Source organism: Hemitrygon akajei, chromosome 11, assembly GCF_048418815.1.
Source record: "Hemitrygon akajei chromosome 11, sHemAka1.3, whole genome shotgun sequence".
Lineage (NCBI taxonomy): Eukaryota > Metazoa > Chordata > Chondrichthyes > Myliobatiformes > Dasyatidae > Hemitrygon > Hemitrygon akajei.
In genome coordinates this window covers 41658627-41682769 of record NC_133134.1, presented here as the reverse complement: position 1 = coordinate 41682769, position 24143 = coordinate 41658627, and the positions used below count along the sequence as shown (strand labels likewise).

At 41.1% G+C, this 24143-nt stretch overlaps 1 protein-coding gene across 3 annotated transcripts; it reads right to left on the bottom strand.

Annotated features, from left to right (window-relative positions):
* Nucleotides 1-116: 116 nt before the first annotated feature.
* Nucleotides 117-24010, bottom strand: ptcd1 (pentatricopeptide repeat domain 1). 3 transcript variants are annotated; one of them, XM_073060704.1, is made up of 10 exons: nt 23714-24010; nt 23099-23267; nt 21095-21617; nt 19155-19295; nt 17897-18115; nt 13877-13978; nt 11783-12553; nt 9743-9859; nt 3032-3214; nt 117-479 (listed from the first exon to the last, which is right to left on the bottom strand). In XM_073060704.1, the coding sequence occupies exons 3-10, from the start codon at nt 21557-21559 to the stop codon at nt 324-326; spliced, it is 2154 nt and encodes a 717-aa protein (XP_072916805.1). In that variant the 5' UTR covers nt 21560-21617; nt 23099-23267; nt 23714-24010; the 3' UTR covers nt 117-323. The 3 variants fall into 3 exon arrangements, with proteins under 3 accessions (XP_072916805.1, XP_072916804.1, XP_072916803.1); XM_073060703.1 differs by lacking the exon at nt 23714-24010 and adding an exon at nt 23389-23420; XM_073060702.1 differs by lacking the exon at nt 23714-24010 and having other exon boundaries at nt 23099-23359.
* Nucleotides 24011-24143: the final 133 nt, after the last annotated feature.

Genomic DNA, 24143 nt, shown 5'->3' with positions numbered 1-24143 from the left:
CTCTTCGAGGTTTGCTTTCCATAATTTGTGTTAAGTAGCCATGGTTTTCACTGCTGATTCTTAAGAGTTTAAGGTAATTTTTTTTTCGCCACAGACTTGAAACTCTGTATCCCTTATGCATTTAAATTTCTTTATTCTCTCAGACAAACATAATAAATTGTTAATTCATTAGGACAGATTTACAGCATTGACTTTCATTTGTCCAGGACTGGCGTGGACAGAAACAGCAGTGAGTGAATACATTGAGGAGATGAAGGGCTGAAAATTGACACTGCAGTGTTACGTTTTGGAACTGATCCTGTTGTGTTCTCCAGCTTCAAGGATTATGAGTGTGGTTGTTCTTCTCCAGCAACATCACTCTTAATTCTGTACTTTTCCCAAGGATGTGGTGTTTCCACTGCTGGCATAAAGTTTAACCAACGATAGTAAAACCCTCGAAACCCATCAATTTTTTCCAGATAGATGTTCCTTGACTTGTACTGAAAAAAAGAGGAGATAAATCAGATCAATGTCCCTCTATCCAAGTCTGTGAATTTGACCAGGATTAGGTATTATACTGATGGTGTCCTAATCTTAAGACATAGCAGAAATAAGTCTGTTCAGTCCATCAGATCTGCTCTGCCAATCAATCATAGCTAACATATTTGCCCTCTTAACTTCATTCTCTAGCCTTCTCTCCATAATCTTTGACGTCCTTATTAACCAAGAACTTATAAACTTCTGCTTTAAATATACTCAATGACTTAACCTCCACAGCCGTCTGTGGTAATGGATTCCACAGAATCATCACCTGGCTAAAGAAATTCCTCCTCATCTGTGTTCTGAAGATATATCCTTCCATTCTGAGGCTGTGTCTTCTGCTCCTAAACTCTCTCACAATTGGATGCATCCTCCACGTACACTCTATCCAGGGCTTTCAATATTCGGTAAGTTTCAATGAGATTTCCTCCTCGTTCTTCTAAACTCCAAGTACAGGTCCAGACCCATCAAATATTCCTCGTATATTAACTTTTCCATTCCTGTGATCATTCCTGTAAATGATCTCTGGATCCTCTCCAATGTAGACTCCCCGCTCACCATATTCCAATGGCAGTCTTACCAATGCCTTATAAATCCTCACCATTACATCCTTGCTTTTATGTTTTAGTCCTCTCGAAAAGGAGGCTAGCATTGCGTTTGCCTTCCTTATTACTGACTCAGCCTGAGAGTTAACCTTTAGGGAATAGATTACACCTTAAGGAAACAATGGTGTCTTTGGTCTGTTTTATCACGTGCCTCCAAATACCCCAAAACTTCATCCTTAATAATGGACCCTAATATCTTGCCAACTACTGAAGTCAGGCTAACTGGTCTCTAATTTTGTCTTTTGCCTTCCTCCCTTAAAGTGTGGACATTTGTGATTTAAGAGTGCTTGAAAGATTCCCAAAGCTATTTTTGAATGATCACTACTAATGTCTCTACAATCTGTACAGTTAACTCGTTCAGAACCCTGGAGTGTATTCAGTCTGGTCCAGGTGACATATACCTTTAGACCTATCAGCTTCCCAAACACCTTAGTAATAACGACTACACTCTCCGAACACACTTGAATTTCTGATATGCTGCTGGTGTCTTCAGAGTGAAGACTGACGCAAAAACTTATTTATTTCAACTACCATTTCTTTGTTCCCCATTACTACCTCACAAGTGTCATTTTCCAGTGGACTGATGTCCACTCTTGCCCCTCTTTTACTATTTATAGACTAAAAAAAACTTCTGGTATCCTCTGTTGGCTCATATTTCATCTTTATTTTTCTCATTTTTCAGTTGCCTTTTGTTAGTTTCAAAAGCTTCCCAATCCTTTAGCTTCCTACAAATTTTGCTACATTGTGTCCCCTCTTTTGCTTTTATGTTGTCTTATTTCCCTTATCAGACACGGTTCTCTTATCCTCCCTTTAAAATGCTGCTTCTTTGGGGTAAACTGATCCTGCCTCTTGCATGTTTCTCTCAGACACTCCAGCTATTGCTACTCTGCCGTCACCTCTGATAGTGTCCCCTTCCAATCAACTTTGGCCAGCTCCTCTTCGTGCCCCGTGGTTACCCTTACTCAACTGTAATGCTGATACATCCGATTTTAGCTTCTCCCTTTCAAACTGCAGGGTGAATTCTATCTTAACATGATCACTGCCATAGGTTCTTGTAAGAACTGGGTACAATAATGTTGGTTATAGCTTAGAACAGTAATTTAGCTCTAGAAGTAATGGTGATGTCATATTAATTTGGTACTAAGAGTCCACTGCATTGTTACTTCTAGTTTCAGTATACACCAGCCAAATACTGATCAAATGTAAAAGTGAATTATAGCAAAATAACGAGGCTTCTGCCGTTACCACTTAATTACAGATTAGTTACATTCTTTCTTCATGCTGCTTTTAATGGTAACTGCTGCATTTTCTAACATATGGTTTTTTTTTCTGTTTAAAAAAAAACGGACTGGAAGAGATGAAAAGTAATGTCTAGGTGCTTAGACATTAAGTAACTGCTATAATAAGTCAGACATTTGTGTTCTGGCTAACAGCTGCATCAGTATGATGAAGCTCCAAACTTACATTTTTTTCTTAAGGTGCTTTAGTCCAGTATTGCCTAATAAAGTATCTTCATTGTACGTGAACTTCTGAGATACTTCAATTAGATACAACGGAATTTAGTCTGCTACCATTTCTTTCTGACTCAATTACACTCGCTATCAGAAACACTGCAAAAATTATTGCTGTTGAACGCAGCAAAAGCCACTGTAGGCACAATTTCAGCAAATGTACATGAACTCATCTGTCCCTTTTTGCTGTACAAGATCAATGCGCTGGAAAGAGCACCCAGTTGCTCATATTGTGTATTTCTGGAGGCAGCCACATTGCCTGTAACTATGAATAAATGACCAGTCTGGGCTCCCAACCACACTCGCTGGCTACAGAATACACAGATGTTTCCCTTGGTTTAGTGAACAACATGCATTTTTTAAAAACTTTAAAAAATATTAATGTTCATCACCAACCTTGTCAAAGTTTGGAGGGTACTTAACAACAAATTCCAACTGCTTAAGGACAACCTCATTGGGGGGTACTTGATTTCTCGCCATGTCTTGCAGGATGTTGGTGAGAAACACATAATCTAATCGCTTTGCTGCATTGTTGATCAGGGTGCTGTAGACATTGACATTGGGGATTATTCCAGAGAGCTGAAATAAAGCAGGTTTCAATGAATACAGTGCTTTTGGAATACCTAGATGAATTACAAAAGAGGGAAAAGAAAAATACAGTTTGTTATGTAGCAGTGATGTAATAACAGCAAGCACGAAATTTTGCCTCCTTGTGTCCTTCCATTCAGGCAGGGTTGCAGTAGTAGCCAGAAACACTTGCAGCCTTGTGTCATCCCTGCAATTAATTCAGCTGCTTGGTAGTGCAAGACAAATGTGCTCCATTCTTTGACTGATGCTAAGCAGAAATACATCATAATCCAGACACCCTCTCTGCTAAACTGAAATAAAGAGTGGATTGACAGGAACAAAATTGAGTTCATTAACACTTAAAAAATGGTGGCAGTTTGCAGATTAAGTGGGTGCATAGCTGGGAGACGATGACATGGAAAGTGGCTTCTCACTGCCCTTAGTAAAACTGCCTCCAATGCATTCTACTATAATAGTTATATCTGGTGCAGTGTGTGTCCCCTGACCAAGTTGCATCTGTGTTTATTTGCCATATTTAAATACCTTAGCCTTCTGATCAGTTCATTCATCTCCTGAAACCTGCTCTTTCATTTTGTTTGCCAGAGCAGATCCTTTTAAATTCCCCCTCCTAATTCCAACATAAATATCTGAATCTTCCCATTTAAGCATCACGGTTGACTTTGCATCTGATTTTCAAGGATACTGGACTCACAATTTTCATCACAATTATAGCATATTTTTGTTTTCATAACAAGATCATGGACCTGACAAAAATATTTCTAATTATAGCTAAATATGAATGAAATAATGAAATGTCAATAAACATATCTAATAAGTTATGAAGGACATATGATTCAAAAGGCTACTCTAGATCTGTACTAATCAAATGGCTGATGTATTTATGGACACCAACCTCTTGCTTCGGCAATCTGGAGTACCGCTTGCTTCAAGGAGACATCAAGAAGAATGTGGTCAACTGCCCAGTGACTACCAACCAGTAGCACTTATATCCACTGTGATGAAGTGCTTCAAGACACTGGCCATGAAGTGCATGCCCTGCCTGAGGAGTGACTTCGATGCACTGCAATGTGCGCCCTCACAATAGATCAACAGTAAATACCACATTCATTGGATCTTCTCTCAGCTCTGGAACATCTGGACAGTGAAGATGCACACGTCAGAATGCTCTTCATTGACTACAGCTTAGCATTCAGCACTTCCATCCCCTCTAAACTCATTGTGAAGCTCCAAGACCAGGGCCTCAGAACCTCGCTGTGCATCTTGATCCTGGGTTTCCTCACTGGCAGACCGCAGTTGGTGTGGATTGGAAACAACAATCCATCCACACCCACCATCAGCACAGGGACACCACAAGGCTGTGTGCTTAGCCCCCTGTTCTACTCATTTTATACTTACTGTGTGGCTAAGTACAGCTCCAATGCCATATTTAAGTTTGCTGATGGTCTCACTGTTGTTGGCTAAATCAAAGGTGGTGACAAATCAGAAAATAGTAGGGAGATTGAAAATGTGGTTGAGTGGTGCCACAACACCACCCTCTCACTTAATGTCAGAAAAACCAAAGAGCTGATTATTGACTACAGGAGGATGCAGCCAGAGGTCCGTGAGACAGTACTGGTTAGGGATCAGAGGTGAAGAGTCAGTAGCTTTAAATTTCTTGTTAACATATTAAAGCATCTGTCCTTGGACCAGCACATAAATGCTATTATGAAGAAAGCACGATAATGCTGCTACTTTCTTGTAAGTTTCTGTAGATTTGGCATGTCACCAAAACCTCTGACAAACATCTACAGATACACAATGGAGAGTATCTTCACTGGTTGCATCATGGCCTCATATGTCCATAAGACATAGAAGCAGAATTAGGCCACTCAGCCCATCGAGTCTGCTCTGCCATTCCATCATGGCTCAACCCCATACACCCACCATCTCACCATATCCTTTGATGTCCTCACCAATCAGGAAACGATCAAGTTACACCTTAAATATACCCATGGACTTGGCCTCTGCTGCAGTCTGTGGCAGAGCATTCCACAGATTCACTATTCTCTGGCTTAAAGAATTCCTCCTTACCTCTGTTCAAAAAGGTCACTCCTCAATTTTGAGGCTGTGCCCTCTGGTTCTGAATAGTTTCCCCACCAGAGGAAACATCCTCTCCACATCCACCTTATCTAGTCCTTTCAACATTCAGTGGGTTCCACACATTCTCCTAAATTTCAGTGAGTACAGGCCCAAAGCTACCAAACGCTTTTCATTTGTTAACCAGTTTGTCCCTGGAATCATCCCCATGAACCTCTTCTGGACTGCCTCCAATGACAACACATCCTTTCTGAGATATGGGGCCCAAAATAGTTGACAATACTCCAAGTGCAGTCTGACTAGTGTCTTATAAAGCATCAGAATTATCTCCTTGTTTAGATATTCTATTCCCCTTGAAATAAATGCCAACATTGCATCTGCCTTCTTTACCACAGACTCAATCTGTAAATTAACTTTCTGGAAGTCTTGCACAAGGATTCTCAAGTCCCTCTGCACCTCTGATGTTTGAAACTTCTCCCCTTTTAAACAATAGTCAGCACTATCGTTCCTTTTACCAAAATGCATTATTATACATTTCCCAACACTGTATTTCATCTGTCACTTTTTTGTCCATTCTTCCAAATTGTCTTAAGTCCTGGTGCAAACGCATTGCTTCCTCAGCACTACTACCCTCTGCCTATCTTTGAATCATCCACAAACTTTGCCACAAAACCATCAATTCCATTATCCAAATCACTGACAAACAATGTGAAAAGTAGTGGTCCCGATACTGATCCCTGAGGAACACCTCTAGTCACTGGCAGCCAACCAGAAAAGGCCCCCTTTTATTCCCACTCACTGCCACCTGACAGTCAGCCATTTCTCTATCCATGCCAGTATCTTTCCTGTAACACCACAGGATATTGTTAAGCAGCCAAATGTGTGGCACCTTATCAAATGCCTTCTGAAAATCCAAGTAATGACATTCACTGCCTCTCCTTTGTCCACCCTGCTTGTTACTTCCTCAAAGAACTCTAACGGATTTGTCAGGCAAGATTTCCCTTAACAGAAACCATGACTTATTTTATCATTAGTCTCCAAGTTCCCCAAAATCCCATCCTTACTAACAGACTTCAACACTTTCCCAAGCACTGAGGTTAGGCTAACTGGCCTATAATTTCCTTTCCTTTGCCCTCCTCCTTTCTTAAAGAGTGGAGTGACATTTGCAATTTTCCAGTCCTCCGGGACCATGCCAAGATCACGAACTTTTTCCCTATGTAATAGCACTGGCGCTCACTCCTGCTCCCTGATGCTCACAGAACTCTTGCACACTGCTAGTGGCTTCCACAGTGAAGACAGATGCAAAGTATCCATTAAGTTCATCTGCCAGTTCTTTGTCCCTCATTACTACCTCACCAGCATCATTTTCCAGTGGTCCAATATCAACTCTCACCTCCCTTTTCCTCTTTATATAACTGAAAAACCTTTTAGTATCTTACTGTATGTCAATGGCAAGTTTTCCCTCAAATTTTATCTTTTCCCTTCTTGTAGCTTTTTTAGTTGCCCTTTACGTACCAAAGCTTTCCATCCCAGCCCATTCTATCACTCCCCACCGTCGAGTACACTTACATGGAGCACTGCCACAAGAAAGTGGCATCCATCATTGAAGATCCCCAGCACCTAGGCCATACCCTCTTCTTACTACTACCACCAGGGAAGAGGAACGCAAGCCTTGAGTCCCACACTACCAGGTCAGAAACAGGCTCCTGAACCGGTGTGGATAACTTCATTCAATGCTACTCTAAACTGATTCTGTGACTTCCATACTCACTCAAGGATTCTTGATAACTCATGTTCCTAGTATTATTTTTATTGGCACAGCTTATCTTCTTTTGCACATTGATTGTCTGTCAGCCATGTATAGTTTTCACAAAGTTTTATTGTATATTTTCCTGTAAATGCCTGTAAGGAAATGAATGTCAAAGTAATAAATGATATCATATACATACTAAAATAATAAATTTACTTTCAACTCTGAAACTGGTTCAAAATATTTGATGAGTTAATAAAAATTGTTGATGTTTGCTTCTATTTGTTTTTTTTAATTGTATTTCTATCTGAGTGAGCTGGATAACCAGCTTGTTTAATTGCACTGATTGTAATCATTTTCAAGAAAGAAATCTGTGCACCCTGTGGCTCATGTAGTCAATAATCAGCTTTTTGTTTTTGGTTACGTTGAGTGAGAGGTGGTTGTGGCACCATTTAGCCAGACTTGTAAGCTACCTCCTATATTCTGATTCATCATCACATTTGATTCAGCCAACAACACGGTGTCATCAGCACATTTAACTATGGCACTGGAGCTGTACTTAGCCTCACAGTCATAAGTATAAAGCGAGCAGAGCAGGGGGCTAAGCACACAGCCTTGTGGTGCACCTGTTTGACGGTGAATGTGCAGGATATATTGTTGCCAATCCAAACTGCCTGGGATCTGCAAGTGAGGAAATTGGAGATCAGGTCTTGAGGAGTTTTGAGGGGATGATGGTGTTAAATTCAGAGCTGTAGGCAATGAAGAGCATTCCGATGTATGCACCTTTACTGTCCAGATGTCCGAGGATTGAGTGAAGAGCCAATGAAAGTGGATGTAGATGCTGCCTGACAATAGTCATTGAGACAGGTTACCATGTTCGTTTTGGACACCGGTAAAACTGAAGACTGCTTGAAGCAGGTGGATACCCCAGAATGCTGAAGTGACAGGTTAAAGGCATCAGTAAACACTCCAGCCAGCTGTTTAGAACAGGTGTTCTGTGCTCGGCTAGGTACAGCATGGGCCAGATGTTTTCTCTGGGTTCACCCTCCTGAAGGATGCTCTCATGTCAGCCTCAGAGACTGAAATCACGGTCGTTGGGGGCTGTGGTTGTTCGTGAAGATGCCTCCATGTTATGTCGGCCAAAGCGAGTAATGAGCTGATCTGGGAGTGAAATCTTCTTGTCACCTACGTCACTTGGTTTTACTTTGTGGAGATGCTAGCATTCAAACTCTGCCACAGTTGTCGAGCATCCTGTGATTCAGGTTTGATCGGAATTGCTATTTCACACAAGCTGGCTTTCAGAAGGTCATACCTGGACTTCTTGTACTCCACTTAGTCACCAGACCTGAACACCATCGATCTAACCCTCAGTCGATAACGGATCTCTTGGTCACCCAGGGCTTCTGGTTGGAGAACTTTCTTAATGATTTTATGGGGACACACTCGTCCACGAGTGTCTTAAGTCTGTGACAACCATGACATATTCATTCAGATCATCTAACAAGTCCTTGAACATCACCCAGTCCACTAACTCGAAGCAACCCTGTCTGCCTCCCATGACCACCCCATTGTTATTGTTACCTCTGGTGCCTTGCTCCTTAGCCTCTGCCTGTATGCAGGTAGAACAAGGACAGACAGTTGATCAGATTCCCCAGAATGTAGTTTAGGGATGGAACGGAAGGCATTCCTAAGTGTAACAGTGGTTGAGTGCGTTGGGACCCCTGGTGCTGCAGGTTGTACGTTGAGGACAATCTGGCAGTGATTTCTTCAAGCAAGCCTGACTGAAGTCCCCAGCAATGATTCGAAAGGCATCAGGGTAAGCTATGTTAATGCCTGTGCTGGTAACTATGAAACTAACAGATTACTTACTGTAAATGCCCACCTGGTTCACCAAAAAGTTCTTTGAAAGGAGGAAAACTGTCATCCTAACCTGTGGCTCCTATTTTTGACTCTCAACAGTTGACTTTAAGTATCTCTTGAAAATAGCTTATGAAGTCATTTAGTTCAATTAATAATTAACACCAGTCTGACTTGGGTGGCAGGGTGGAGATGTCTCTACCAAAGGAGGTGTAAGGCACTTCTTCCCTCTGTTAGCCTGCAGGTCACCCATGGGCAAAGTGTAGCACCTGCTTAGACCCCCAATCAGGGAGCAGGTGGTGGATGGTCTTATGAGCAGATGGTGCATATCACAAGTCCTGGTTTGCGACCACTGACGCCAGGTAGACGATCTCTGAAGAGTATTGATAATGGCTGTGGTCACCCGTCATTGTAAAGACACTGCCCAGAAGATGACAATGGCAAACCAGATCTGTAGAAAAATATGCCAAGAACAACCATGGTCGCCCACGATCGCCCATGTCATACAACACAGCACATAATGAACGAATGAACAGGTCCGACCATCGACACCCAAAATTCATGAATGCAACAGCTATGCCACTGTTCTGCAGCCGAACAGATACGAAGACATAGCCTCTGACTTTTATTCTGTTCTGGGATTGAGATTTCCTGCAATCCACATTGCAGGAGACACAGAAGAATTTAATTTCTATTTACTGGAAGCGTATTCTCCACTCATTTCATAAAAAATGCTCCAGTTATAGTTAAGATGTTGTGTTGACCTATATAAATGTACAGTTACATTCAAGATTATTGTCATTTATTCTCTTTAGGAACAGATCATTAATGGTTACCTTCATGTCCTGGAGGAGCTTCAGTCCGTCATGGCTTTTCCTGCAGGCTATTGCCAGGTTGCAGAAAGTATGCATGGTTGGCGAGAGGCCTCGCTCAACTACAATTGACAGTAAAGCCTAAAGGGAATTAATACATATTATCACAGGGTTTAAAAAGACGACGTGTTACTGCTGTGCTACATCCTGAATGGAAACCAAGCAATGGTCTTCGGTAATGTTTGTAACTAGGTGAAATAAAGCTGTGCTCAGCAAAATGGATTCCAATCCAACCCAGCCTGGTGGCATGTCTGCTTCCTGTAACAATTTTCAGTGAAGATACTCTGAACAGCTTCAGTCTAATTTCTGGCAGGTGTGAACTAACACCACAAAGTGGCAATTTAAATTCAGATCCTGGATAACTATGGGTAATAATGAAGCACGGTCTAATATTGAAGGTGAAAGTTCTTTGGAGACTGGGTAGACACACGTAGATTGGACAGGATGGACATAGCCAAGTGGCGATTCAGCCTGGGGTACTTTATGGCTGAACTGGAAGTATTCAGTTTTCTGGCCTCAGTACACAAAATCCATCTGGATACAAAGGTGCACTTTATACGGATTTCATATTATTGAAGTGAAACAGTGACATAGATTCTGAATATGAACAAATACAATTTTACGGAGAATATAAATGAGAGGATCCCAGTGTGGTGTCATTAGTCAAGATTCTGATTGATCAGCACATCACATCACTGAAGGTGGAAAATGTCTCAGATATCCTGTGAACTTCAACAGTGTTTCTACAATCCCTGGCTCCCCGATGTGCTTTCATTTTAGAGTCAACAAAATCAGAAAATTACCCAAATTGAAACTAGCTGAATATAAATAGTTCACTCAACAACAATACAAAGGATATTATGCCAATACACCCATTTAAATTGGGGGAGTGAAAAGGAACGTAGGACGATAGAACCTGGCTTTGAGCACAAGTCTCAAAGGCCATATTGCCTGTCTGTTCCAGGAGTAAAGATATCACCAAGGAGATGGGGAGAAACTAGGGACGGGAAGGGAGGAATCAATTGTCAAGGTTAACAAAGGTACTGTCAAAATAGGTAGGCTTAAAGATAAATTATTCCAATTAGGCCCCAAATTAGAAATTGGAATCTCAACTGAGTAATCCCTGGGCTGTTACCTGGGCATTAAGCAAACTGACATGGAGTAAATAAACCCAGGGCATTAAGTGCATACGTTGAGGATTGGTATGGAAGAAATGAACGGGGCACTGACAGTTACTGAGGAAAGTGTTTGCTGTTCCACAGGGAAGGACTTCACTTGAAACAGACCAGGAGCGGTGTTTTGGGTGAGGGGAAATAGAGGAAGGACAAGGTAGAAATCTGAGTAATGATAAAACGAGGAATTGAATATGCCACGTTTCTTGATGGCAGAAAGGAAAAGGAGCTGGAACAGCTTTGCCAACAAAAGATGAAATCAGAATAATAACAGGAACTTGGCTTGGATGATCACAACTAGAATCAGCTGGGGTACTGATAAAACTGGTGGGAGTAGTTTAAAGGGCCTCCCAATTGTAGCTAATCATAAGAATCATGTAAACCACAAAATAACGCAGCTGTGTAAGAAAGGCACTGCAATAATTGTGAGCAGCAAATCTTCATACAGATTGGGAACTTAATCTTGTCGACAGGTTTATGAAGTGTATTTGGTACGGTTTAAGATAACTAAGGTCTCAGTAAGGATGTCACTGAGATTTTGAGATATATCTTTGAAAGAATTGTCAATCTTCCTCAGATCTTGGTACTAGATCTTTGCACCGTCAGGGCTAATCTAGCTTATTATAGATCAGTGCCGACTCCAGAAAGGGAATAAGTGATGGTTCATGCAATACATTCATTCAGAAGAACAGGGGTCATGAACTCTACACTAATTATAGTTGTCATAACTGACAGATTTATTTGACTTTTTTTGGTGTAGAGATTATGAGATAGACATTTTCTGATCACTAAGCCCCTCCAGTGTTAGCCTGAGGCTGCTAAAATCGCTTACCTTTGCACCTTTTAGATCACCCAATCTGCTCTTTTTCCTGATGAGGGTGTTAAAGAATGAAATGTCTGGCTTCACACCATGCTCATCCATGAGGGACAGCAAGGATGACTCGGACTGGCTGTTTGGTTCCACTATATCAGCCAAGAGTGTGAATGTCTTAATATCTGGAAGCACATTATCTTCCCTCATTTTACTTAGAAAGCCATCCAGATATCCGATCAGTGCTAGTCTGTCGTGCGGTGCGGTTGCACTTCCCAGAGAAATTATATTCTTCTTGTTGACCTGGATGTGGAGCAGATTAGGTAGATTATTTTGAGGAAGTCCTTTGGAGTCTGAGTCAACTATATGACTTTCATTCCTGGGAACAAGTTCCAAAGATCGTTCTTTTCCTTGGCTACTTTCGAATGGCAGGTTTGGTGCTTCAATCAGTCCTGATAAAGTTACATTGCTGTGCTCATCCTCGGGTTCAGAGGCTCTGCAGGTAGTTAACGAACCGCCCTGATGCTCATCAGCAGACAGGCCAAACAACTGCTCTTCCAATGTATCAACTGACAAAGTGGTTGTGTGTTTACTGTTTCTTGTCACTTTCTGACCTCTGAGCTTCTGAACTCTTCTGAACTGCTTTAGTTGCCTCCTCACATTCTCGTCACTCAACAGAGCGCGAGACGCCACCGTAGGATTCCCGATACCACAGTCCCTAGCAGCCCGCAGCAGCAGGTTGTAGCTCTTGGCATCAGGCTGAATACCCAGTTTTAACATCTCCCGCCAAACCTGCGAAAGAGACAAAGGCAAGACTAAGGTACATTTTTCACGATGAGCTTGTGAGATCCAATATGGTATCATTGATCATACTTGAAAGAGAATGTTACAATAAAACCTCTTTGCCCAAATCCATCATTAATTTATTGAACCAAGTTTCATCCTCTCAAATTTAAAAGAAAGCTATGAGCCCTGGTTTTTATCTCTGGCTCAGTGTCAGCGCCATCTTCTTAAGAGTTGACAGACTGGCATTTTAGATGATCAATTCACTAAGTGCTACAAGAGCAATGGCTCTTAACAAATAATACATTAAATGAAGATCCCTTCTCTTCCATTAGTGGACTTCGGCAATTCACTTACACAACTTGAAGAAAGATAGGATCTAGAACACCCTCGAATAATTCCACCAAAGCAGAATTAATTGGCCCGTGGTAGGTAAAAATCACCTGCTGCATTTCATGATACCTCTTTGAAAAATATTTCATGGATTTTAAAGCTCTTTGTGAATCCGAAGATGTGATAGGTGCTTTACGGAAGCAACCTCTTGCTCTTTATTCATTCTTCCAGCAGAGTTTTATTGGACTGGGCAACCATCTCTGGCTTCAAAAAAGTTGGTATTTTTTAATGAATAACCATCCTAATGCTTTGCTCCCCTCATTCCTTTATTTAATAGACTAAGCTGCATTGGTCTTGCCCGTCACCTGGTTCCCACTCTGGTGTCTCAGTTATGCCTAGTTCACTGCTGGGTTCTATCTGCTGCATGATCCTTTTTGAAGAATTACTTACTGTCTATTGCTTCATTATCCAACCAGAGTTGTTGGTTTTTATACTGATGTCCTTGAAATTGAAAAACAGAAACAATGAACGAGCAATATCTTACAATATCCACCTACTGTCACTCGAAGCTCTGTTTCAGCTGGAGCTGTGACATTTAGTACAATCACTGTTCTTACATTATTTCATTTTCTGAAAACTATTGGGAGAAAGGGGAATTGACCTTTACAAAAATGTCAGAAGAGACAGATTATCACGGACTAAGAAAGCCCTCTGGTATATGGTGACTCACCAGCACACCGCACTACTGAACGGGAAGAAGGGCCATCAATATGTTAGCTGTCATTTCAGACAAAAGAGGGAAAATCAATGCATTCAACACTCCTACTTAGTAGGACGGTGGTAGAACACCGAGTGGCAGGCTTTGTCACTGAGTTCAGGATTTCCTGCTGTCACTTCCAGCAGCTAATCACAGAGAGTGGCAAGAACTGCCTCTTGTAGCTCCACTTTATCCTGAAAATTGAAAGGCAGGAAAAGAGAAGAAAATGATGCTCAATTTACCTGTAATGAATATCTAAAGCCATTGTCAGTGTCCATAATGCTGCCCATCATTAAAGTGCTGAACGTTTCTACATTAAGCTCAAGACCACTGTGAACTATTTCCTGAAAAATAAACACACAAGGCGTCTCTCATAAGAAAGGCAGCAACATAGCATAATTTGTTCAAAGTCTCAGCTGGCCCATGTATATTTTTAAAAACCTCTTCGTTCGTTATGTGCTGTGTCGTATGACTTAGGCCACCATGGTCTTTCTATGACCATGACTGTACTTGGCACATTTTTCTACAGAAGTGGTTTACCATTGCCATTTTCTGGGCAGTGTCTTTACAAGACGGGTGGCCCCAGCCAGTATCAATACTCCTCAGATTGTCTGCCTGGTGTCAGTGGTTGCATAACCAGGAATTGTGATCTGCACCACTGCTCGTACGACCATCCACCACCTGCTTGCATGGCTTCACCTGACCCCGATCGGGGGGGCTAAGCAGGTGCTACACCTTGCCCAAGGGTGACCTGCAGGTTAGCAGAGGGAAGGAGCAGCTTACACCTCCTTTGGCAGAGACGTTTCTCCACCCTGCCACCCCACAAAACCTCTTAAACTTTGCTATTCTAGACAGAAATACCTGTTTTACAAGTCCCTCTTCATTATTTTATCTTCTTGGTCCTGATGCACCTTAGTTTATGTTCACCACAATCTTCCAATGTGGTGAAGATATACTAAAGTAGAAATGACTAATATTTAGCATAAATTTATCATCATTGTCTTTGTATTAAACAAAAACTTTCAGTAACATAATACTCCTTTAACAAAGATAAATATCCCAAAGGTATAAAGAAAACAAAATGAGCTGAAGGACATTGGGAAGGCTCTTTAAAAACCTGGTCAAGGAAATGTGCTTTAAAGAGGGTCTCCGGAAATGCAGGGAGGTGGAAAGCTGGAGGAGTGAGGGTTAAATTTCAGAGTGTAGACTCTACCTGATGCTGCAGCTTATCTCACAAGCTCAAAGACTGCAGGGAAAAGAGAAGAAAATGAAGTTTCCTTGTATTACCTATAACATACAGCTACATTGGATTTGCAGTGAATGGCAAAGGATGCACGAGGTGAAATGATTCTATATTGTGTACTATTCAATTTAATAAATTCATACATACAATATTGTACCAAGAATTATAATAAATCAGTTGAATACAACCTGCTCTTTACAAAATCCTATACATTATATATAAACACAATAAAGCGTTTCATACAAATAACAAAGCAAGACTCGTTCTTATAGGAATAATTAAAGAATTGTTAAGTGTGAGAAATGCTATTCAGTCCTAATAACAGGCTGGCGTTTGCATCATGTTCAGAAGTTTATCACATCTGTAACTCTCTTGTTAGCTGACATGCTTTAAGATTGTGTTAAGAGCTGCATAGATGTCAGTATATATGTACTTCCTAACTATTACACTGGAGAATTAAATATTTTAACCATGATCTCTACCTCTTAATTCTTTTCAGAAACAGCCAAGAGATCTGTCATTAAAAGGCTTTATGGAGGCTGATGATAACTAACCTCTCCAGAATGGCAGTTGTCATGGGGGATTTTAACTTCCACATAGATTGGGTAAATCAGGTTGGTCAAGGAAGTCTTGAGGGGGACTTCATAGAATGCATTCATGATGGCTTTTTTGAGCAGCATGTTAGAGAACCTACAAGGAAAAATGCTATCTTAGATTTAGTCCTGTTCAATGAGACAGGTAAAATTAATGATCTTGTAGTTAGGGATCCTCTTGGAAAGAGTGATCATAGTGTGATTGAATTTTGCAACAGATGGCGGATGAAATAGTTAGATCTAAAGCATGAACGAGGGAGATGACAACAGGATGAGGGAGGAGTTGGCTAATGTGGATTGGGAGCACAGGCTATTTGGTAGGACAGTAAAGGAACAGTGGAATACTTTCAAAGAGGTTTTTCACAGTGTTCAACAAAAGTATATTCCAGTCAAAAGTAAGGACAGTAAGTGTGGGGAGAGCCAGCCTTGGATAACTAAGGAAATAAAAGGTAGTATCAAATTAAAAGCTCATATGTACAAAGTTGCTAAGAGTAGTGAGAGACTGGAGGATTGGGAAAACTTTAAAAAACAACAAGGAACAACTAAACAAGAAATAAGGAAAGGGAAGATAGAGTATGAAAGTAAATTAGCACAAAATATAAAAAGATAGCAAAAGTTTTTATAAATATGTAAAGCGGAAGAGGGTGGCTAAAGTCAATGTAGGTCCCTTGGAAGATGAGAGGGGATATTGATATTGGGTGATAAGCAAATGGCTGAGTCATTGAATGACTATTTTGTGTCAGCCTTCATGGTGGAGGTCCTGATGGGATGCATCCCAGGGTACTGACGGAATTGGCGGAGGTTATAGAAGACACGTTGGTAATCATTTACCAAAATTCTCTAGACTCTGGGCAGCTCCCGGCAGATTGGAAGACAGCAAGTGTCACACCACTTTTTAAAAAGGGATGGAGGCAAAAGATGGACAACTGTAGGCCAGTTAGCTTAACATCTGTAGTTGGGAAAATGCTTGGAGTTGTCATTAAGGAAGAAATATCAAAACATTTAGAAAGGAGTGGTTCCATTAGACAGACGCGGCTTGGATTCAGAAAGGGCAGGTCTTGTTTGACAAACTTACTGGAGTTCTTTGAGGACATAATGAGTGCAGTGGATAGAGGGAACAGGTGGATGTTGTATTCTTGGATTTCCAGAAGGCGTTCGATAAGGTGCCGCACAAGAGACTTATAAATAAGGTACGGATGCATGGAGTCGGAGGAAGTGTATTGGCATGGATAGTGGATTGGTTAACCAATAGAAGGCACAGAGTTGGTATAAATGGGTGTTTCTCCAGTTGGCAGTCAGTGGTGAGTGGGATGCTGCAGGGGTCGGTGCTGGGCCCGCAGCTGTTTACCATTTACATTGATGATTTAGAAGAGGGGACTGAGTGTGGTGTAGCAAAATTTGCTGATGACACTAAACTGAGTGGAAAAGCAAATTGTACAGAGGATGTGAGAGTCTGCAGAGGGATATAGATAGGTTAAGTAACTGGGCCAAGGTCTGGCAGATGGAATACAATGTTGGTAAATGCAAGATCATCCACTTTGGAAGTAATAATAGAAGAGCAGATTATTATTTAAATGGTGAAAGATTGCAGCCTGCTGTTGTGCAGAGGGACTTGGGAGTGCTTCTGCATGAATCACAAAAAGTTGGCTTGCAGGTGCAATAGATTATTAAGAAGGCAAACGGAATGTTGGTCTTCATTGCTAGAGGGATTGAATTCAAGAGCAGGGAGGTCATGCTGTAACTATACAGGGTACTGTTGAGGCCACACCTGGACTACTGTGTGCGGTTCTGGTCTCCATACTTGAGGAAGGATATACTGGCTTTGGTGGCAGTGCAGAGGAGGTTCACCAGGTTGATTCCAGAGATGAAGGGGTTAACTTATGAGGAGAGATTGAGTCATCTGGGACTATACTCTCTGGAATTCAGAAGAATGAAAGGGGATCTTATAGAAACATACAAAATTTTGAAAAGGATAGATAAGATAGAAGTAGAAAAGTTGTTTCCATTGGTAGGTGAGACTAGAACTAGGCGACATTGCCTCAAGATTCAGGTGAGAAGATTTAGGATGGAGATGAGGAGAAACTGTTTTTCCCAGAGAGTGGTGAATCTGTGAAATTTTCTGCCCAGGGATGCAGTAGAGGCTTCTTCACTATATTTAAGATACAGTTAGATAGATTTTTACATAGTAGGGGAATTAAAGGTTATGGGGAAAAGGCAGGTAGATGGAGCTGAGTTTACGGATAGATCAGCCATGATCTTATTGAATGGCGGGGCAGGCTCAATGGGCCGGATGGCCTACTGCTGCTCCTATTTCTTATGTATCCTGAACAGGTGGTGACAATGACTTCTATACAGTGTGGAGTGGTCTAGAACATTTTAATTGGTAATCATGACAGTATGTGTCAGCATCTTGTGCAAGTGCTTACCCTGACCACATTAAAACAAGCCCTCATATCGGAGCAGATAGCATATGCCTTCAGCATGGCGTGGTAACTAATAAGATTCATGCGGATATTCTTGCTCCTTAATTCTTCGCGAAGCTTCGCGGCAAACTGAAGGCCCGTGTCTTTCCATGGGGATTCTGCACAAGCATTGAATAGAGCAGTGTAGGTTGCGACAGAGGGAGTCAGTCCTCTCTTCTTCATCTGCAGAGAAAAATGTTAACCATATTTCAAATTTTAACAAATCCTTGTCATGATAAAGTGTTGGTAATCTGCTTAAAGCAGACACGGAGCCAACAGAGGAACATGCATTGACTGGCTGGATCAAAATCCTTCAAGGAAAATAATTAAATAACATTTTTTGAAAACAAGGAGAAATTTAAAGAGAAAAGCAGATTTTGGGGCTTGAATGAATGACTAAGATAAAGGTTCAATGGTGACGGCCATTTGCTCTTGACAAGCTTCATTTGATGTGCTTTTGTTAACAGATGGATCGTTGAAAATATCCTGCCTGACTGGTTGTGTTGTCGCACATCCCCCTCCACTGTTAAAAAGTACCTGCATGAGACATTGCCTCAGCATTAAAAGTCAACATCATCCAGGCCATTCCTTTTTCTCACAGCCACCATTAGACAGGTGGGACAGTAGCCTGAAGCCCCACACCACCAGATTCAAGGACAGCTACTTCCCTTCAACCACTTGGTTCTTCCTCTGAGTGACATAAATCCAATCATCACCTCAGTATCCCTACACTATGACCACATTGCACAACAAGAGGCATTGCCTTTTCAAAAATTCTAATTGTGTTGTTGCTTGGATAATTTATACTTAATTTATGTCCTTCCTGTAAATGTTGTGTCTCTAACGTTATGTTCCTGCAGTACTACTGCAGGTAAGTTTTTCATTGCACCTGTGCAAACAATTCCTTGTGAATATGACAAGAACTCAACTTGACTTAAATTGGTTAAGTCCTCAGATACACAGCTGGAACCTGAAAGTTCAAAAGTCAGACTGTTCTACATTGAATACTACTGACTGGATCTTCAATTTCATGAGGGGCAAAGGTGGGCAGCATGAAACCTCAGACCCATAAAGCAGAAATATGTGCGTGTTGATGCATTTCAAGTTTGTAAGAATTATTCACCAATGAAGCAACAGTGGTTCTTTTAAAATCTCTTCCTTCATACAAAGAAATGGTTAGTATAAAGTTCACTAGCATATTTGTTCAGTCTCTGCTACTCACGTCGTTATAGAGATTAAAGGCTTTCTTCAAATAACCTGCTCTTCCACATCCCCCTATCAGCACTGTGTAATTGTATTCTTCCGGAAAGAGCTGCTCTTCCTTCATCATCCGAGTCTCAAACAGGTCCAGGGCCTCGGCTAACTAGAATGCAGGAAAAATATCATTGTGAGCATTCTCATTAAGTGCTGGAACAAACAATGTACTAACCAAGAAAAGGTTATAAGCAAACAACCTGACAAGCATACACATGAGATCAATGCAAGTTTAAAGTATGTTGACTGCAGACATTAGCATTCAAAACAGGAGATACTGTCATCGGGTGAAGTACTAGATTAGTCTCTAGACCAGTGTTCAGTTCTTGCAGCCAAACCTGTGTGCACGAAAGGGTGTAGTATCCTATCTGCAAAGACCATTCGGAGTCCTAGTTGTGAGGAAATATCTCAGAAGCTATACCTCCTCTTGTTGGAAAAGTACCCTGTCTTGAACAAGCAATTTTTCCCATTACAATGAGACTTGAGATTTGATCTAGATTAACTGCCACCAAATAATAAAGTACAAAGGAAATCTGGACAACCATTATTTCCCACTCAGGATTATAATCCTTCAGAAATGTTGTTCAGGAACCCAGTGAGACAAAAATATAACTGGATGCATTTCAAATTAAAGAACGATTTATGGAGCTAGTGTCTTTCAATCCCCCTCTGACACTCCAAAGCATCAGACACCCAATGGAGTATTTCAGAAGCAAAGCAACTGTTGCAATGTACAAATGTAGTGGACAGCTGCACCCAACTGTCGACAAACACCAGTGTAGCACTGTGTTAAAGATTTTTTTGTACTAATGTTTATTAAATGATAATTTGCTCAGTTAGTACAATGAGAGTAATTCCCCTGCTGTACTTGCCTAGATGCCTTTGTAAAAAGAGTAAAGGATAAATAACTAGGGTTGAGGAAAATTAAAAATCTGCGGATGCTAGAAACCTGACATAAACAGAAACTGTTCAAAATACTCAGCAGGTCAGGCAGCTTCTGTGGAAGGGAAACGGTTAATGTTTCAGGTTCAAGACCCTTTGACAGAAATTGGTGCGAGATTCATTCTGCTTCTCTTTCTAGAGAAGACGTGTGTTTCCTGATGAGTGTTTCCAGCATTTTCAGTTTTAATTAGGTTTCATATTCATAAAGGTTCCATTCAGATCAGTGAAAAGTCTTACAGATCTGATTCTGTAAAAACATAACTTCTACTCCAGGTAAGCCAAGTCACCTGTCCAGATACAATCCAGCTAAAAATCATTTGGGGAATTCAGGACTTTAAATGGCTTGTTTGAAGGCTCTGGACCAATTGGTCCCTACCCACAGCCCAACTATTCTGTGACTCCTGAATTCACAAACATTAACACCATTTTTGGCATGCATTCCACTGGGATCCAAAATTTAACAAATGCTCCCATCGTTCTTCTACCATCCCTTGAACAGTCGTTTGACGCTTCTTTGTACTTGGTATTGGAATGGTAGCACTGTATCCTAAAGCAACACCTCAAATACACAAGCATTCAAGACAGTTCTAGAATCTTTCAAAGGGAAACTGGATCCTTTTTAATGAAGTGTTCCCTTTACACAAATCTTCTTTTCTGCCTATTTTCTAAAATGATCTTGGCCTGCCCTGCTGCAACGGTCTTGAGCGGCTGAGCAGAAGGTGTCGGGGTTCCTTATGTGGGGGGAAATGGAGAGGCTGAATTTAATGACACATTTGTAGGCAATTCTATGGGGAGGAAAGCTGAAAAATCATGTGCTGCAGGGTCTGTCCCATGCATTATGAAGTGAATGTTGCCCCGTGTGTCTAAAAGCCTGGAGTTTGATTGTTATAATCTGTTGACTCTGTGTTCTTTTGTAACAAATTAGCATTAGTAAAACCAGAAAAAACGTATAATAACATTTCAAACCTTATCTTCCTTGATGAGTTTTTTACATTGTAGGAAGTACCAGTAGGTAGTATTCCTTCGACCCAGCTTCCGCCTCACTTTAGGAGTTCCAACTTCCTCATCCTGATCCTCAGTATCATTGTATTTGGAATCCTGCATCTGTGAAGAGGTTTTACGGAAAATTCTCCTGGCAGAATAGAACTTTCCTTGTGCTCCAAAGCCTTCCAAGTCATCTTTATCCTCTGTGGAGGCGAGCAGCGCTTTCTGCCCGAGCGCAGCATGGTCCTGCACGCCACTCTCAGAGCCGTTGACTGTGATGGACCTGCAGGGTGCAGACAGCAGGTTCCTTTCACGGGACAAGGTTCTCACAGGACTGATCCTCGCAAGAATACTGAAGTGTTTCAACTGGACATGACTTGCTGAATGCAGAAAAGAATGGCATTGCAAGGGAATGTACCGAAGCTGCAAAAATTTAGGCCAAATCATGTTTTGCAAATTCCTCCTGATTCAGTCTGGATTCTCCAGAAGGTAAATCTCTGTTAAGCTTCAAGTGAGAATAAAATCAGTACAGAAATAAAAATAATAATAAAAAAGAAAAATATATGTTATGAGATTTGCTGGAGGTGACAGTTGAACCAAATGGAATATTTTGAAGTCTCATAGAAACAGCATAATGGTCTTCACCATTTTATGTTATCACTTCAGGTCTCCAGCAAATTCCATTTGTTTATATTTTCCTGCCAACTAACCAGACCATTTATATTATCATACAGTCTGACTTTCCCTTTCTCCGTCCATCACACAGCAAATTTTTGTAAGCACCACAAACTTCTTTCTCAAGTCTGCTAAACTTAGAATGAAATTATTAATCTATTTTACAAAGGGAAACAAATTGATCTGAGATCTGTGAACTCCATCAGTAACAACAGGAAACAACCATTTACGCTCTGCTTCCTGCAAGGCAGCCAGTTTTTCATCTAATTTGTTCCTTGTTTGAATGGACCCCCAGATCTCTTGGGCTTTCTAAAAAATATATGTATCAGCCTGCCATGTGGATTTTATCAAGAGGCTTGCTAAATCTGCGATAGATTACATAAAATACACTGTCCTCATCAAGTTTTTTTGTTACCTCTGAGACTTAAATCAAGTTAGGAAATCCTTCCCTTAACAAATCCTTTCTGACTTGTCAAATTAAGCTCCACTTTTATAAAATGTTTATTCAATGGATTCCAATAATTTGCCTACAATCAAAGGTAAACTACCTGTTGTGTCCCTATTTCCCTTATTAAACAATGATATACTTCATTTGGAGTTTGAGGAGATTTGGTATGTCACCAAAGAGCAAATTTCTATAGGGTGCCCTGGAGAGCATCATCCCCTGGTATGGAGGCTCCAATGCCCTGGATTGGAAGAGGCTGCCATGGGTTGTCAACTCAGGCAGCTGCATCATGGGCACTGGCTCCACCATCAAGGACTTCATCAAAAGGCAGTGCCTCAAGAATACAGCGTCCATTATTAAGGACTCTCACCATCCAGGACATGCTGACTGCTGATTACTACCATCAGAGAAGAGGAACAGGAGCCTGAAGGTGCACACTCAACATTTTAGAAACAGCTTCTTCCCCTCTACTATGGGATTTCTGAACAGCCCATGAAGGCTACCTCATTATTCCTCTTTGCACTTTAAAAAAAAATTGAAACGTAGCAGTTTTTCATATCTTGCACTGTACTGCTGCCACAAAAACAACAAAATGCACAACATTGTCAGCAATCATAAACCTGATTCTGGTTCAGCCTGAGTTTTGAAACGTTCAATTGTTTAAGACTTCAAACTGAAGATGCAAATGACATTGTAATTATACACAAAAACACTTTATCAAGTCAACAGCATCTGTGAAAAGAGACATGGGTTTTCCTCAGTCCTGAAGAATGTTAACTGTTTTCTCTTTCCACAGATGCTATTCGATGGGCTGAGTAGCGTTTCTAGTTTATGCTTCAGATTCCAGAATCTGCAGTGTGACTTACTTGACATTATGAAATGTTTTGCACTCTCAAAGTTTATAATTTTCATAAATTTACAGCAGAGCTATTCACTTCAGTTTTGGCCCTCTTTTGGTATCATAGTCCTCACTGAACATTTGCTATGTTCAGTTCCAACACCAGAAACGACTGCAGAGAAGGACATGATCCGCACCTACATACAACATTGAATGAAAGGTAATCATTGCACCAACTATAATCTCGATAAGAGAACAAACAGGACATAGAAGATTCTAGGAGATCATTATAGTTTTAAAATTCTCCTAACAACTTACCTTCTCCCCATGTGCTTCCGGTTTATATAGATCCCGCCTACAAGAACTGTGATTGGTCACCGTTCTCGGAGAGCCGGGCGTCTGTCTCAGAATCCAGGCATTGATTGGTCAATGGTCTCGTTAGTCTTTGAGGACAACGGGACCAATGTGGTGGATTGCCGAGTAATAGAGTTCTCATCAATCAATTAAACTGAATGCATCTCCACAGGAACAATACATGTTTTCATAGCCTCATAAACAAATGTATTCCCTCGTTCACGTTTTCGGGTTTTGTGTTACCGGTGTGGCCAGCACTTATTGTTCTTTATATTTGGCAGTTCCTTACCATTTGCAATTTTGTGCCTCATTCTCCTGTCGGGTTAGTTTATAAACTCTGTCAAACAGCGCCAGCACACCTCTCCGCAAGGTTGGTGTAGTCATTACAGTTCATGCGAAACCTGGAAAATTTAGCTTTTGTGGTTAAATTCTAGATTCGTTATGAGACGAGACAAACAGGCATAACGAGAGAAATCAACCAAAGGACACAGAGTAAGAGAATGTGTAACAGGAAAGCATAGAAGCATTTTCTTCCTGAAGTATGAAAGCTGTAGCATAAATAATTGAAATATTGTCACTAAAATTTCACTTCCAATTGTTACCCCATTTAAGTTCTAAGGTGCTATGAAGCCTTTCCCAGTCCAGCCATCTAAACCCACCCATTCGCTCTCGGATGGCTGCGGTCCTCCCGGGTTGAGGGGGCGCTCCAGTCACCGACC